We start from the raw sequence: 15,943 nt of genomic DNA, 5'->3' as shown, positions 1-15,943 counted from the left end.
CAGCATAAGCAAAAGAAATTTGCACCTGAAGTTCATGATTAGTCCAATTGTGTATAAAGGCTGACTTCACATCAATTGCCTCAGTATCCCGTAATGCAAAGCACACATGCTTTTGGATGTTCTGAGTGCATTATGAGAAGCTTCACTACTCAGACCAGCTTTGACTTCATCGAGGTCTCATCAGCGAGAATTAGATTAAGGATGTACAAGTAGTAAAATGGTGTATCAACACATTAAAATATTCTGGATCAGAGGTAGTTGTAGAGAGTTTATTTCTGTGAGTATAAGAGTTATTAAGGAAGGGTATGAATATATTGAACCTGTTTGTAATAACATCTTGTGTGTATCAGGATTTTCTGCAGTTGTTGAAGAAGCAAATATCGAAAGTTGATGAGAAATGAGCAGTTATTTTGATAATGAAACCCAAATTTCAAAAATTATGCACCATCAGCAAACTAATCCTTAACATTAAACAATGAGATTTTAAATTTAATATTTTTGTTTCCTGTGAAATAGTTAACTAAAGTTATTGAGTTATTTATTTATTGCTCAATTTTAATGTCATCCATATAATCATTAGTTTTGCTCATATAGAAACAGGAGTGACTTGCACAAAGTCATTTAGATTTTCAGGGGACTTCAGTATTACAAAATTTGAGAACCCTTAACATGATTTATTTTTTCTTTGCCATATATATAGTACTGTGCTGAATTCTTCCACCTAACTAATAAGCAGCATTTCAATTTAAACCAGCATTCAGATAGCTCAGTGAATTTTAAAGATCCTAAATACCAAGTTTTATTAAACTCACTATTTGGACATTGGATTCAAGGCTGAGATAGGGGATACAGATCAGATACTAATGATTTTATCCCCAAATTTTAAATATAAAGTGAGCCAAATACAAAAGGCACAGGAAGTTGGTTGCAAAATTTAGAAGCAGTTACATTACTGTTAATATACTGCAGCACGTTAGGATGGATATATGGTTTGTGAGGTTAATAAGAGGGTGGTTGGAGAGATATCAGAGAGCAGTTTATTCAGGAGTAGAGTCTAGGCCTGTGACTAGTGGCATGCCACAGGGTTCCATTCTTGGACCACTACTGTTTAATTTGTACATTAACAATATAGGAAAGAATCTGAGAGGGCATTTTCAAATGAAGAAAATGCAAAGACTCTCAGAGAAGATGGGGAGCCTAATGAGGGGATGGTGCAGAACATTAGTAGAGAGGAAGCTGTAAAGAGGATGAACAATGGAAAATCAGTAAGCCTTGACAGGATCCTGGTGGAGGCATGGAAGGCACTAGGGGAAGAGGGAATTGACATGTTGTGGGACCTGTTAATAAAAGTTTGTCAACAGGAAAATATACCTGAGGAATGGAGGGAAAGTACTCTTGTCCCCATCTACAACAGTAAAGGGGATGCCCAAGACTGTAAGAATTACAGAGGAATAAAGTTGATGTCCCACACAATGAAGATCCTAGAGAGGGTTCTTGATGGAAGACTGAGGAAGGAGGTGGAGATTGCAAAGGAGCAATTTGGCTTCATGCCTGGTCGATAGACAACAGATGACAAGGCAAGAAGTCTGGAGGTGTTTGAGGGAAAGGAAGGTACCGGAGAAATATGTTAGTTTGGTGCAGGAGATGTACAGAAATGTGAAGACAAGAGTTCGAACCTGCCTGGGAGAGACAAAGTTTTCCAGTGACAGTTGGCTTGCATCAAGGGTCAGCATTAAGTCTGTTCATGTTTAATATTGTGACGGAGGAGGTGAGAGAAGACGCACCTTGGACTATGTTGTATGCAGATGACATCGTGCTGTGTGTAGAATCAAAAGAAGAAGTAGCAGCTAAACTGGAAAGTTGGAGGAAAGTACTGGAAGAGAGAGGTATGAGACTGAGTAGAGGTAAGACAGAGTATATGTGTTGCAAAGTGGATGGCAGCCAGGAGACAGATCTAGAGCTGGAAAGAAATGTCATCAGGAAGGTCAGTGACTTTAGATACTTAGGTTCAACAATGAAAGAGGATGGTGAAGCTGAGAAGGAATAAGAGGGTACCGATCAATCTTAAAAGGCAAAATGTACAGGACAGTAGTGAGACCAGCTATGACGTATGCTACGGAAACTGTGGCCCTGAGGAAAAATAACATCAGCAGGATGGAGGTAGCAGAGATGAGAATGCTTAGGTGGATGTGCGGTGTGACCAGAAAGGATCGTCTGAGAAATGATTATGTAAGGGGGGGGAAACGGTGAAAGTTCCAAACTTAGGAGCAAAGATACAGGAGGCAAGGTTGAGATGGTTTGGTCATTTGATGAGGAGGAAGGAAGAGTATGTGGGAAGAAAGGTCATGAGATGGATGTGCAGGGGAAGAGGAAGCGCAGATGGCCAAAGAAGAGATGGTGGAGGTGGACTTGAGGAAGAAGAACTTGGATGTGGCTACAGCCCAAGACAGGAGGTTGTGGAGGAGACTCGCCACAAACAGTGACCCTACTTAAGTGGGAAAAATTGCAGAAGAAGAAGAAAGGATCTGAGAGGAACTGTTCAATAGTTTGCCGATTGAGGCAAAATTGGGTAGAGCAATAGTTAATACAGATGTTAAAATTTTGCAGGATGATTTGGAGAGACTGGCAGCTTGGCAAAGGAGAAGTAATGTCAGTTTAATGTGGCAAAGTGTAATGTTATGCATTTTGGGATGAAAAGATTACCAGCTGTATACCACATTGGTGGAACTGTACTCCAGGAAATTGACGAAGCCAGAGATTTGAGAATGTTAGAGAGATAGGGAGTTAAAGTTTAAGGGACACATAGCAAAAGTGGCTTCAACAGCTCATCAGATTACTTGGTTACTGAAGAATACTTTGAGTAGAATCAAGTAGGCTATTGTTCCTCTTTATTGAGCCTTGATAAGACCCCATCTTGACTACTGCCTGCAGATCTGATTGCCAGGGTTTCTTGGCGACAAGGGAGAAGTGGAGAGGATCCAGAGGTGAGTTGCCAAGATGGTAGCAGGTTTGGAATGAACCCTACGAGAACAAGTTGAAGATTTGTGGGCTACAGAAACTGGTTGATAGGTGGAAGGGGTGATATGATTGAGACATACAAATTACTGAAGGGTTTTTACAAGATTAATTCAGAGGAAATTTTTCAGAACGGGTCTTGTGGTGGGAGAACTAGGGGCAATCCTTGGGAAAACTGAGTAAGTGTAGTGAGCAAGGGTGTTAGAACTAGGTTTTTTGCTTGGTGAGTGATGAATGAGTGGAATAAGCTGCCAGTCTGTTGTGGGTGCTATGACTGTGAATGAGTTTAAAGTAAAGTATGGTAGATACTGTGCAAATGTTGAATAGTGCATGACATGATGTTTAGGATCCCCACGATGAGTCAGGACTCCTTAGAGTATCCCGTAACAATAATAATATATATGTAGTATTTGCTACTGGTATTTTCAAAGGGAGAAATTTACATTCTCAACATTAAAATAGTATCATCCCAGTAGGTCAGTTTTGGCCCTAATGATTATTTGAAAATAGGAGTAGTCGGTGATTTTATGGAGTACTGTACATTGTCATGATTTTTGATGTACAGACACCCTCACTCTTAAGAGATATCAAATGTAGATTGTATCATTAGGACAGGGGGAACAATGTTCATATGTTGATAACTCTAATCAATATGGAAAGCACTTAAATCTTGCTAAATATGAAGATTTTTATATACGAGGGCTGTTCAATAAGTAATAAAACTAATTTTACTGTCGCGAAACCACTCATCACAATATTAATTTCTGTGGAATAAAGAAATGTTGCTGTCTGTATTAACAAAAGAGGTTGATAGATGGCGTACACAGGCTGATGTGCCAGAGTGTCACGTGACTAAACGCAAGCTTGTTTCGGCACGCCAACGAGCCGCGACCAGTCGTCGAAATGGAAATGTCCTTGGAACAGCGTTATGCGATTAAATTTTGTGTGCGTTTGCAAAAATCGGCATCAGACACTTTTAACATGATACGTTAAGCCTTTCCACGATGAAGCAATGTTGAGGGCAAGTGTTTGTCGCTGGCATAAAACTTTTAAGGAAGGAAGGCAAAATGTGGAAGATCTTGAACGTGAGGGAAGACCTTCAACGTTCATCAGAGACAATGATCAACACAGCAGCGATTATCATCAAGGAGGATCGCAGAATTACAGTACACCAGCTGCATGTTGTCCTGAATATTTCTATGGGAAGTGTTCACTCAATCATGGCTGAACATTTGGGACTGAAACGTGTTTGCGCCTGATGGATTCCCAAACTCTTGACACCGGAGCAAATGCAGCATCGAGTGGATGTGTGCACAGAATGGAAAGAAAGACCGGAACAAGAAGGTGACAACTTCTTAAAACGCATCATTGCAGCAGATGAAGCTTGGTTGTATCACTATGACCCTACAATGAAACAACAAAGCAGTGAATGGAAGCATCCATCTTTGCCTACCCCCAAGAAAGCAAAAACTGCAAAATCGGCTGGTAAAATTATGACCATAATGTTTTTTGACTACGAAGGCATTGTTTACCAACATGCTGTAGAACTCGGGAATACTATAAACAGCTCATACTATGTGGATGTTTTACGGACAGTGGTGCAGCATGTCAAAAGGAAGCATCCATTGCTGAAGAATGGCTTCTTATTGCACCACGATAATGCAAGGCCACATATTGCTGGTGGTGTAGTGGACGTTTTGCAGAAGAACAACATAGATATCCTACCACACCTTCCATACAGTCCTGATCTCGCACCGTGCGATTTCTGGCTGTTTCCTCAGCTCAAGAAACCACTAGGAGGCCGCCATTTCGAAAGCATGTGTAAAAGTTGCGGAGGCAGTTTTGAAAGAACTACCAAAAAAACGGACTTTCACATGTGTTTAAGAAGTGGGTGCAATCTTGGGACAAATGCATCGTGTCTCACGGTAGTAGTTACTTCGAAAAAGACCATGTAAATGATGACGATTAAAGGTAATCTGCTTTCTGTATAAATATAGTCTTATAACTTATTGAACAGCCTCCGTGTATATATATATATATGTGTAGAAAGTTTTTTACCTTGGGTATAATATATGTTAAAGATGCCAAGCTATTTTAAACCTGGTTTTACTCCATTTCCCAAGCAAGCAAACAGACCATTAAGTCAAGTTTGCACCTGCATGTATTGCAAGTCTAGGTGACCTGTAAAGTAGTACAAGTCTAGGCAACTCTTGGTAAGAGGTGGAATAAGGTAACTGATTCCTTATGGTAACTTGTTTTGGTAAAATACTTATAAGCTCTGTATTACTTAACCTTGGTATTTCTAAGCCTGGCTCCCACTGATGAGACCTCAATAAAGGTCGAAACCAGTCTGGGTAGTGGCTCCTTGCCTTTAATGCATACATCTCCTCAAGGAGATGGGCTTTGCATTAAGGGGAAATATTAAGAATAGTGATCAGAGCTTATTCCACCTCTTACCACGAGTTGCCTAGACTTGTACTACTTTACGGATCACCTAGACTTGCAATACATGCTGGCGCAAACTTGACTTAATGGCCTGTTTGTTTTCTTGGGAAATGGAGTAAAACCAGGTTTAAAATAGCATAGCTTGGCATCTTTAACATATATATTGGCACAATTTCAAATTTGTTGTACAATCTCCAGTCACTTTTCATGCTACTATAATACATATAATTAGAAAGGCAAAATGAGATCTCCTCCACATGGAAAGAGTATGGAGGCAAAATTATAGCAGCAATGGGGTTTGGTCTAGTGATTAAGAAGTAGTTCTGTTACAGTATATGGCTCTTAATACCATTTTAACTATAATGCTAAAATGCATGAAATGTAAAAACAGACAGAATTCATCCTATACTTAATACTGAATTATTATATATTAACAAATTTATATTACAGCAAAATGAAATTCAAGGAAAACTTCACTTTTTATTTCTCTTATATTTAAGATATATGCAAGCCTTCTATATTTTTCATGTGGATCATTGGCCCAATACAAACTTTATATTAATGTTTAAGCTTTATTTTATTCTTATGCTTATAATTTCTATAACTGAAGTTATAATTTCTAAATTAGTTAATGTTAAATTCAGACTTTTTTTTGTATTAAGATTTACATTTGTTTTGATTTCTTTATATACCTGTTGTTATTCTTATCATGAAAGTCATCATTCCTTATGTTTCTTCATTTCTTTAGGTTTCTTTTATGATTGTTGATGAAATGTATCAGAAGCATCCAAGACTGGTGAGGGACATGTATTGGGATGAATTGGAACCTCAACTGCCATATACAAAATCTTCCGTTCAGTTGCGTACACAGCCTCATCTTGGTTCTGCTATCCACCTTGAGTAAGTACTTTTATGTCTTATTTTATGGAAAGTATTACTTATTAAACACCAGTAATATGTTCTTGAACTTCCTGGAATCTAATATTCTCTTTCTAATAATATTCTTATCCTTTTTAATTTCAGTGTTCTTTACATGTTTCTGGAACTGTTTCTCACTTCTTACACTATCTTCTTTTTTCCTTCCTCTCATTTTTTTGGCTATTATATTGATTCTTTTACCTCTTCAACTTTTCTCACCAATTCTTTTTAAGATTGTTTACATAGTTAACATTTTAAGTGTTATCTCCTCAGAGTAGCCTGTATTTAGAATTTGTAAGAGTAATGTGAGATTCCGTTCTCATGTCTACAATAATCCTGTTTTTGATATTCTTTCTATATATACCGTATATTATCGCGTATAATGCGAACTAGAAATTTTGTTTGAAAACTAGCCCTAAAATGCCATGTCCACATATAATGCGATCTGTTAATCTTGTTCCATAACATTATAAATAATACAATGCGAATTAACGAAAGAAATATTTATTTTAAAACAAAATGTCAAAATCCTTTAAATTCTTCTTCATCTTTTGAGTCATCAAACATTTCATTTATAAATTCATCTGTAGGGATTGCGTCATCAGTGTAGCAGTTGTTATCGCCGTCTTCATGCTCTCCATTTTGTCCATTTTGTTGTGCGTCATCCTCGCTTTCATATATGACGTGATCTTTGGATCCATCCATTGAATTACTTATTCCACATTGAATCATTTCAGATGGTGTCAAATCCCGTGCTTCTTTAACCCAGCTGGTGACTAGGGTGATCTCAGGCTTCTGAAAATTCCCACCCTTTGTCATCTTCACCAAACCAGATGACATCCATTCTCTCCATTTTTCATGCAAGTGATCTTTAAACGGCTTATTCAAGCTGGCATCAAGCGGCTGCAAAACGGAAAAATCCTCCGTTAAATGCGCCTGGAACATATCCCAGACTAGCATGCTTTGTTGATGTAACAAGCTACCTGGAAGTATGTTCCATACTTGATCCAGCCACAATTGTACACCTTCATCCATGCAACCTTTCTGATTGGCACGAACAATTACACCTGGTGGAAATTTCATATGCTTAGGAATTTTATTCCTTTTAAATATCACTGTCGGCTTTAATTTGGTTCCGTCTGCCATGCATGCTAGAACATTGGTAAAATGCATTTTTTCATGTACCGTTGTTTTTATGAAGACACCCTTTTCACCAACTGAGTTTACTGTTTGATTCCCAGGCATATCAAAGTGCATGGGCATCTCATCCATATTGCCAATTTGGGAAAGTTCATATCCGTGACACTTCCGTAATTTTATGATAAATTTATGGAAGGACTGCACTTTTTCTTCAAGCTGCTTTGGTAAGTTCTGTGCAATTTTTGTTCGGTGTCATAATGTTAATGCTTTGCGTTCCATAAATCTGTTGCACCACCCAGGCAAAGCAAGAAAAGATGAAATACCTGGTGTGTGTCCTTGAATTTACCATTCTTGAGTTGTAGAACTCGAAAACAAATTGCATTTCTTGTTACTATAATTCCATCTTGTTGTTCTGTCAAAATTCATTCATTTAGCTCTTCTTCGAGTTCTGGAAAGGATGCTACATCTCCACGATGGGCACGTTTCGTTTTGGGGATTTTTTTCAAGATTGTCTTTTTGCTTACGCCAAAGTCTAATATTACTCTCTGCTACACCAAATTCTCTCATAGCAACACTGTTATTATGTTCTTCTGCAAACTGCACTACACACAATTTAAATCCTGCTTCAAAAGATTAACGTTTACGTTTCTGTTGGCTCATTTTCAGGCTAGGTTTGTTTAACGAATAATATTTAAAATGAACTGTGGTTAAACCGATATACCTAACTGTGCTCTATCTATCTCACTGTGCTCTATCATTCGGCGACCAAGCGCGCATCGTATCTGCACATAAAGCCAGTAATGTAAGTAGCTTTATGTGCAGATACGTTGCACGCTCGGTCGCCGAATGTGAGTGGGTCAAGTAGATTTGGTTGCATTGGCATTAAGTAGTATATATTGTGTGTGCAAGTCTAATAAGATGTTATATTTTTTAGGATCTGCATATAATGCAAACCCCTAACTTTAAGTAGTATTTTTTACCATAAATTTTTCGCATTATATGCGATAATATACGGTAGTTTACATTAAACAGCATTTAATGATGCTGTTTGCTATATCACAAATATTCTAGGATTAATACTCTTTCTATTAGCATTCTGTCTGAATTCAGCATAATTGTAATTATATGTTGTTGTATTTCACCTGTAGAACTGTTAAACTGCAATTTAAAATTGTCTGTACATCATTATAATTTAATTTTTAAGAAAAAGTCATTTATCATATATATCATTATTTATTTATTTCAGTATTGATCCAGAAGAATCTGAATTTGTTCCATTGGAAACTATCATGGAAGAAGATAATGATGATAACAATTATAACAGTCCGCCTACCAGCCCAACAAATGACTTACTTTCTCCAGGTTTTCCTAGATCTGTTGGTGGAAGCAAGACTAACCTTGGTAGCGAAGGGCATGAAACAACATCTCAGTCTGGATTGAAATTGTTTTCAGAGTTTCCAGGTACAAAGCTGCTTAATATGATTATTGGATCAAGTTCAGAAAACGTTGCTTGCACTCCAAAGAAGGATACCAATTTTCTTCCTACATTTATTCTGAAAACTCCTAATCGCAGGTCACGTACAAGTTCTATCACAGAAAGTCTTAATAACCATGCTTTGGATGGAAGGAAAGAAGATGAACACCTTCTTCAAGAAGTTGTAATCACACCACATGGCGAAACTCTTTCAGATGATCGCCGCTCTTTAATGTTTGAATTTTCAGATAATAATCCACCTGATTATAGCACCCTTTGTAACACTCCAGCTGCCCTTTCAGTTAATGCTGAAGATGTTACAAAGGCTGATAATGTACCTGGTGATACAGAAGTTTCTAAAGAATGTGGAATAACCGGAATGGTTGATAAAGAGCAGTCAGACCCACCTATGTCACCAGTAGAGCAGAAGCCATTATCACCTTATGAGCCAACTTCTTCCCAAGAAAGTCTTTCTCCTTACGTTGATAGTAATCAAAGTACCGTTAGCAGTTATGCTGAGCTTTTGCAACATCCGAAATAATAGAAAATCAGCTTCTTATTCAAGTTCATATGTTCTTATAAAGGAAGAATTTGATAACTTAATTGGGGTTTGTTAATTTTTGTCTTTCATGTATCTTAAAAAGTACGTTTTAAATCTATTAATCTTCATAAGAAAGTTAATATTTTGAATCACTAATATTTTAGGTGAAGGATTGAGGTATTTTCTTTCTAAAACATGGTGCAGTACCAAGTATGTTAGACAAAATTAAAATTATTCATGAAAAATAATTCTCAACATTAGGATGAATATCTCATTAAAAATTCTGACCATTCTTCAGCTTCATGTAGAAAAGCCAAGCTACATGTGTCATTAATATTTCATATGGGGAGATGTGGTGTTTTTTTAATATTGGTTATTCATCTTGTTTTGATGGCTGCTGTTGTTGTATTGTTATGCTGCCACCCCTCCATCCATTCATAAACATAATCTTCATTAATGCATCTTGGACGGCCAGTACAAAATTATAGTTGGATATGATACTATGGGGGAAAAAATCTTTCTTCATAAGTTTTTTTTGTTTGTTTTTTTACTTTATGTAATCTATGTATTACCTTGTAACAAGGTACAGTTTCTTAATCATATTTCTTTATGCTCTTTTTATGAGTAGTTATATCTTATCAGCTGTGATGTTTTTTAGCACATTAGATGTTTGCTTTTAGTTAGGTTGCAGGAAGGTTTTTGGAGTTACTTTCATGTTAGAATTGCGATGTGAAATAAGATTTATTTTTTGTATTAGTATGTGCAGTAAAGATGGGATATATATATTTTTTTCATTATTTATTGGTTTTTATTAATGTCACTGGAGTTGATTTGGCACCCTTTCTATTAAAAAAATAAACTCAGGTTTGCAAGCTACATGAATAAAAACAGTACTACTCAAGTGATTATATATGTCATATTTAAAAATTGTAATTTTACTTAGAAACGACAGGTTTCAGCTTTACATCCTCTGTCCAAAAAGAAACCGAACTTTTCAAAAATAGAAGAAACTAGTGAGGCCACCTGTTGTATCTTTTTGTTGTCAAATGCGGCAACCTTCATTAGTGTTGTGTCAACTGTTTATGACATTTGTTTCATTAGAAGCTGAGTTATAGTGCCAAGAGTGACGGCGTGTTTTGATGAACGGTTGGTAGTCACGATATTCATGCCGTACATGACGAATTCTCGTTATCAATCTCTTCAAAACTTCGAGATAAAACTCGCCATTGACCATTTGGCCAGGCGGAATGAATTCTTTGTGGATAATGCCCTTGAAATCGTAGAAACAAATCAGCATTGTCAATTCTATACATTTTTGGTCATCAGTCAACTTGTGGGGAACAAATCGCGAATTCAATTTATGAAGGCCCAAACTCTCAGTCAAAATGTTGTGCACAATTGATTTTGGAATCCCCAATTCATCTTCAATCAATCTCACGGATGATTTTGGGTTTTCTGTGATGAAATCACACACCTTTTGGATGTTAACTTTGCTCAGTCCAGTTTTTTCACCTGGCTTTTCGTTGTCCTCAAGTGTCTCATGACCACTTTGAAATCGTTTAAACCACACGTAAACTTGAGTATGGGATAAGCATTCATCACTGTATGCTTTTGGAAGCATTTGATGCATTTCGGTAAAACTTTTACCAAGTTTAACACAAAAGTCAATCGCAGCTCTCTGTTTGAAACTCATTTTCCTACTGTTCGTCAAAACACGCTGTCACTCTTGCCACTATAACTCGGCTTTTAATGAAACAAATGTCATAAACAGTTGACACAACACTAATGAATGTTGCCGCTTTTGACAACAAAAAGATACAACAGGTGGCGCCACAAGTTTCTTATATTTTCGAAAAGTTCGGTTTCTTTTTGGACAGAGGGTGTAGATAGAAATAATTGGTCTTGAGTCTAGAATTTGTTATTCGTTTTTTATCCATTTTCATATCTGAAGATGGAAACTGTTCCCCCCCCCCCCCCTTAAGGTTTAAATTAATGTTTACAAGATACCAAAGAATAACTTGATTACTATATACATTTAATAATATTATGTTATAAATATTTTTGAATGAGCCATTTGACATTATTTTTTTAATATGCTAGCACTATTTTATTAAAATTCATAAAAAAAATTGATGCATTAGAAATGGAAATTAACTAGGTATAAAATTACGAATGCTGGTCGACTTTGTTTGATGTAATTATTCATGTTAATTATACGAGGTGTGGCTATTAAATAACGAGACTGGTTGCAAAAATGTGGTTTATTATTACAATTGTACAGCTTAATTGTTATCCCTTCAATATACTCCCCTCCTCTATCTATACACAGTTGCATATGAATTTTCCATTGTTGGAAGCAGTGTGCAAGTCATCAGGTGTTATCTGCTTCAGTAGCAATGCCGTTTTCTCCTTTACCTCATTCACTGACTGAAAATGGGTGCCTTCAATGCAGATTTCAACTTTGGAAAAAGGTAATACAACGTAAAATATTGTATTATGTTAAGTCTGGTGAGTAAAGTGGATGGTCCAACACTGGGATCTTCTTATCAGCCAGATACTGCTTTACAGGCAGTGCACTGTGAGCTGGAGCATTGTCCTGATGGAGAATCCAAGCATTGTTCTTCCACAGATCGGGTCTCTTTTTCCTCACTCGTTCTCTCAGCTTGGCCAGAACCTCAAGGTAACAATGTTGGTTAACTGTCTGATCCTCTGGAACCCATTCAACCATTACCATGCCATTGATATTAAAAGAAATAAAAAAAAAAACATGATTAGCATTGCCTTCAGTTTAGACTTGTTCATTCTCGGTGACTTGGGAGTTTTCTAGTGAATTAATTCTCTTTGTTTCTGGATTGTACTGGAAAAACCATGTCTCATCACATGTGTGATGATCTTCTCCTGCAAGTCCGACTCTGCTGTTTCCCATTTTTAGTCAGTGAGTGAGGTAAAGGAGAAAATAGCAGCGCTACTAAAGCATATAGCACCTGATGACTTGCAGCACTGCTTCCAACAATGGAAAATTCTTATGCAAAGGTGTATAGATAGAGGAGGGGAGTATGTTGAAGGGGACAACAATTAAGTTGTGCAATTGTAATAATAAACAACATTTTGCAACCAGTCTCGTTATTTAATTGCCACACTTTGTATGAACAGATATAACTGCTGCAGTTAATAATTGAAGGTACATGCTAAGACATCTACATTTTCTATTTATTGTATTAAGTGATTTGTAGAGATTAATGATAAATGCATTCAAAAATTGATGTGGTATATTTGTATAATTAAATTGACTTACTAATATTCCAGGATAAAATTTTTAAAATAATTTATCTCTTATAGTTAGAAATTTAAAAGTTAGTTGTATTGGCAGGTTTTAAATTTAAAATGGTATACACTTTGAAAAAGAGAGGGGAGATGTTTTTTTTATTTATCATTGTTATTATATATAGAGTTGTCAAAATTCTTAACAGGTTTTCATTCAGTAGCCCCTTATATCTACATTTTGTCATTGTCGTTCTGTAGCTTTGGATTTCAAAATTGCACAGCATCTTGGGAATCTTTAACATCACACAGGGTGGCAAATCAGCTCCTGAAGCTGATTTGTCACCCTGTATTATACATTAGCCTTTAAGTTAGGAAATTCATGTAGAACTTTATCTAGAAAATGTTTTATGTTAAAATGAAAGATATATTATGAAGACATTTCATTACTTTTTTTTTCTCATCACATATACAAAATTATCATTTTGATAATTCTTGTTCAATTATGTAGAACGGGTGGGCAACTTCTTCGGTAATAAGAGCCATATATAATACTTTTCATACATTTTTGAATGTTCAAGAGCTGCAGAAAATATTACTTTTTGAATATCATATTCAGAAAATATTATTTTCTGCAATGGAGGCAGTGGGTAATGCAGCGATCATAATAGTAACTTTTGGAACTAATTTTGGTGGGAGTGACATGGGCCATCAAATGCGAAACACAAAGTTTCAAGATATCTGTTTTTTACTTATCTTTAAAGCATTTAAGAAATAAAATATTCTAATATTGTTACATACTATACTACTATAGATTATTAATATAAAAGTTTAGGAAAAATGGCAATGAAAACCAATATTTTCTCAGGAGCCGCACAGAGTAGCTTTAGGAACCACATGCGGCTGGCGAGCCGCAGTTTGCCCACCGTTGATTTAGAACCTAATTACTTAAAATATTCTGCTTTAAAATTCACGTTATCACTAAGTGATTGCATTTGTGATAACTCATATGCGACAGTAATGAGGTTGACAAAGATAAATATATCTTAGTGGGAAGTTATTATTAATTATGAATAGTATTTTTAAGAACTACCAATTAGAATCTGCAAATCTTCCAGCATCTTTAATTTTATATGTAAAATTATTTCAGTGCAATTTAAATTCGAAAGTTTGCCAGCTTTGAATATTTTTAACATTTTTATTAGTTACTTATTAAATACCAAATTAAAATTGGGTGTCAATAGAAGTTTCTCCAGACAGCTTCATTATAATTGTTACCGAGAGATGTTAGCCACAAGTAATCTTGTATGTGATTTATATTTATTTATACAGGTTAGATGTAACATTTTCATGGGTGACGAGTCCTTTTAAGCTTTCACTCTATGTGTACTAAAGTATTGATAGCACTTTTTGATGCATTTTAACACATTCCTTATATATTTATATAGCAGAAAGGTGACATTTGTCACATGGTACTATATGCATTTTGCTACTGTAGGATTTGATGGCATTGGAAATTTCTGTTATCACTAGAGAAAGCCACAAGTGTACTGTTAATGTTACTAGTAATATCTGCTGTATTGTAACAGTTTGGAAGAAAAGAAACTGATATTAATTCGATAATGATTCTTTACCATTTAGAAAAACTTCTTGTAGATTCAATTGTCATAAGCAGTGCTGATTTAAATATATTCCTAGTAGCAAATATTAAATTCATGTAAATAATTCATAGACATTTAAGTTCCTTCAAATGTTGTGCTGTTGGTTGAACTATGCTCACTGTAAACTGTCTTATTCTATGTATGCCTTTTGATTCTAATATACAAAATATATATCAGTACTTGTTTCCTTGATTTTTAATTATATACTTAATCACCTTATATATTCTCTGTACCATATTCAACAAACTTATGATCACTACATTTCAGATAATGCCACACTCGTATCATTTAACTTGTTACTAACAGCTATCATTTTTGTTAATAACAATGCCTCTATTGCTAGTATAATTTATCTGGTTGGGTTGTTTTTCCCCCTTAAGTTTTTATGGTATAAAATGAATCAGAATAATAGTCTGTATTTTCATTAAATTTCAAATATTGATAAACGTTTTACATATGATGCAGAAAACAAAAGGAAGCATTTGTTTTTCAGTTCTGTATGCAAATTTTTATATATATTCACATACACACAACACACGTTAGTTGGTATATTAGAAAGAGGGGGATATGATAGACCCAAGCTCTGAGGCACTCCTGCATTGGTGGCATAGCTTGAAGAGTGGAATCCACCTGCCATGACATGCAGTGAAATGACCAGAAAAAAATGCTGGCTATCCAGTTATATAGGGTGACAGGGAGACCAAAGGAAGGCAGTTTACTGAGCAGCACTGATGCTAGATGCAATCAAAATCTCTGGAAATGTCGAGAGGAACAGTAAGTTTTCTTCCAAACCTTTTCATGGCATGTATCCATTGGTAAGTGATGTAGGCTAAGAGATCAGTCTTGGATCTATATTGGCAGAATCAGTACTGGCTGTTACTAATTAACTGTTAAACCTCTAGGTTGTGGAGAAGTTAAATTAAGCTTGCCAAGAAATTATTACATGACATCTCCAGGGAGTCCAATGACTCATTGTGGGAGGGCACCTACTCTACAACTCTCTGCCTCCACCACTGAATTCACCAACTACAATCATCTACACCAACACCATCTAACCCCCTTCCTCCCCTCCCTACTAGTATTTTCATAGAAAATCGCAAATATCCATGCCCACGGCAGGATTCAACTCTGCAGCCTTTTGGCTAGAGAGCAGATATGCTAACCACTTGGCCAACCATGTCGGGTAGTTAGCATTTTTATATTCTTTTCTTGTTTAATTCTTTATCCAAGAGTAAGCAAATAGTCTACATGTGAAATATCTTCATGTAGAGCAGTGTTTTTCAACGTGGGGCAATTAGAAAATGTACATATTTATATTATACTTTTTCAGAATTTGGCTCACATTTATGCTAGGAGAGGGGACATCAAAATCTTTGAGATGTTGAAGTGGGGCATGATCCAAAAAAGGTTGAGAAACACTGATGTAGAGGCTGAATCCTTTCCAATAAAAGATGAAGCTGGCTTGGATAGTCACCCTTTCCATAATGC

The 15,943-nt window shown here is 36.0% G+C and overlaps 1 protein-coding gene across 1 annotated transcript in view; it reads left to right on the top strand.

Annotated features, from left to right (window-relative positions):
* Positions 1–14,640, top strand: part of LOC150104933 (bestrophin-4-like) — a 115,169-nt gene extending 100,529 nt beyond the window's left edge. The window contains exons 10-11 of the mRNA XM_090395433.1: positions 6,209–6,360; positions 8,765–14,640. Of these exons, the coding sequence (XP_090251559.1) occupies positions 6,209–6,360; positions 8,765–9,533 (921 nt within the window). The 3' untranslated portion in view covers positions 9,534–14,640. The remainder of the gene's footprint in view (positions 1–6,208; positions 6,361–8,764) is intronic.
* The last annotated feature ends 1,303 nt before the right edge of the window (positions 14,641–15,943 follow it).

This window comes from Typopeltis vanoorti, chromosome 7 (assembly GCF_054136105.1).
Source record: "Typopeltis vanoorti isolate ZY-2024b chromosome 7, IOZ_Tvanoo_1.0, whole genome shotgun sequence".
Taxonomy (NCBI): domain Eukaryota; kingdom Metazoa; phylum Arthropoda; class Arachnida; order Uropygi; family Thelyphonidae; genus Typopeltis; species Typopeltis vanoorti.
This window is presented reverse-complemented; position numbering and strand designations above follow the sequence as displayed.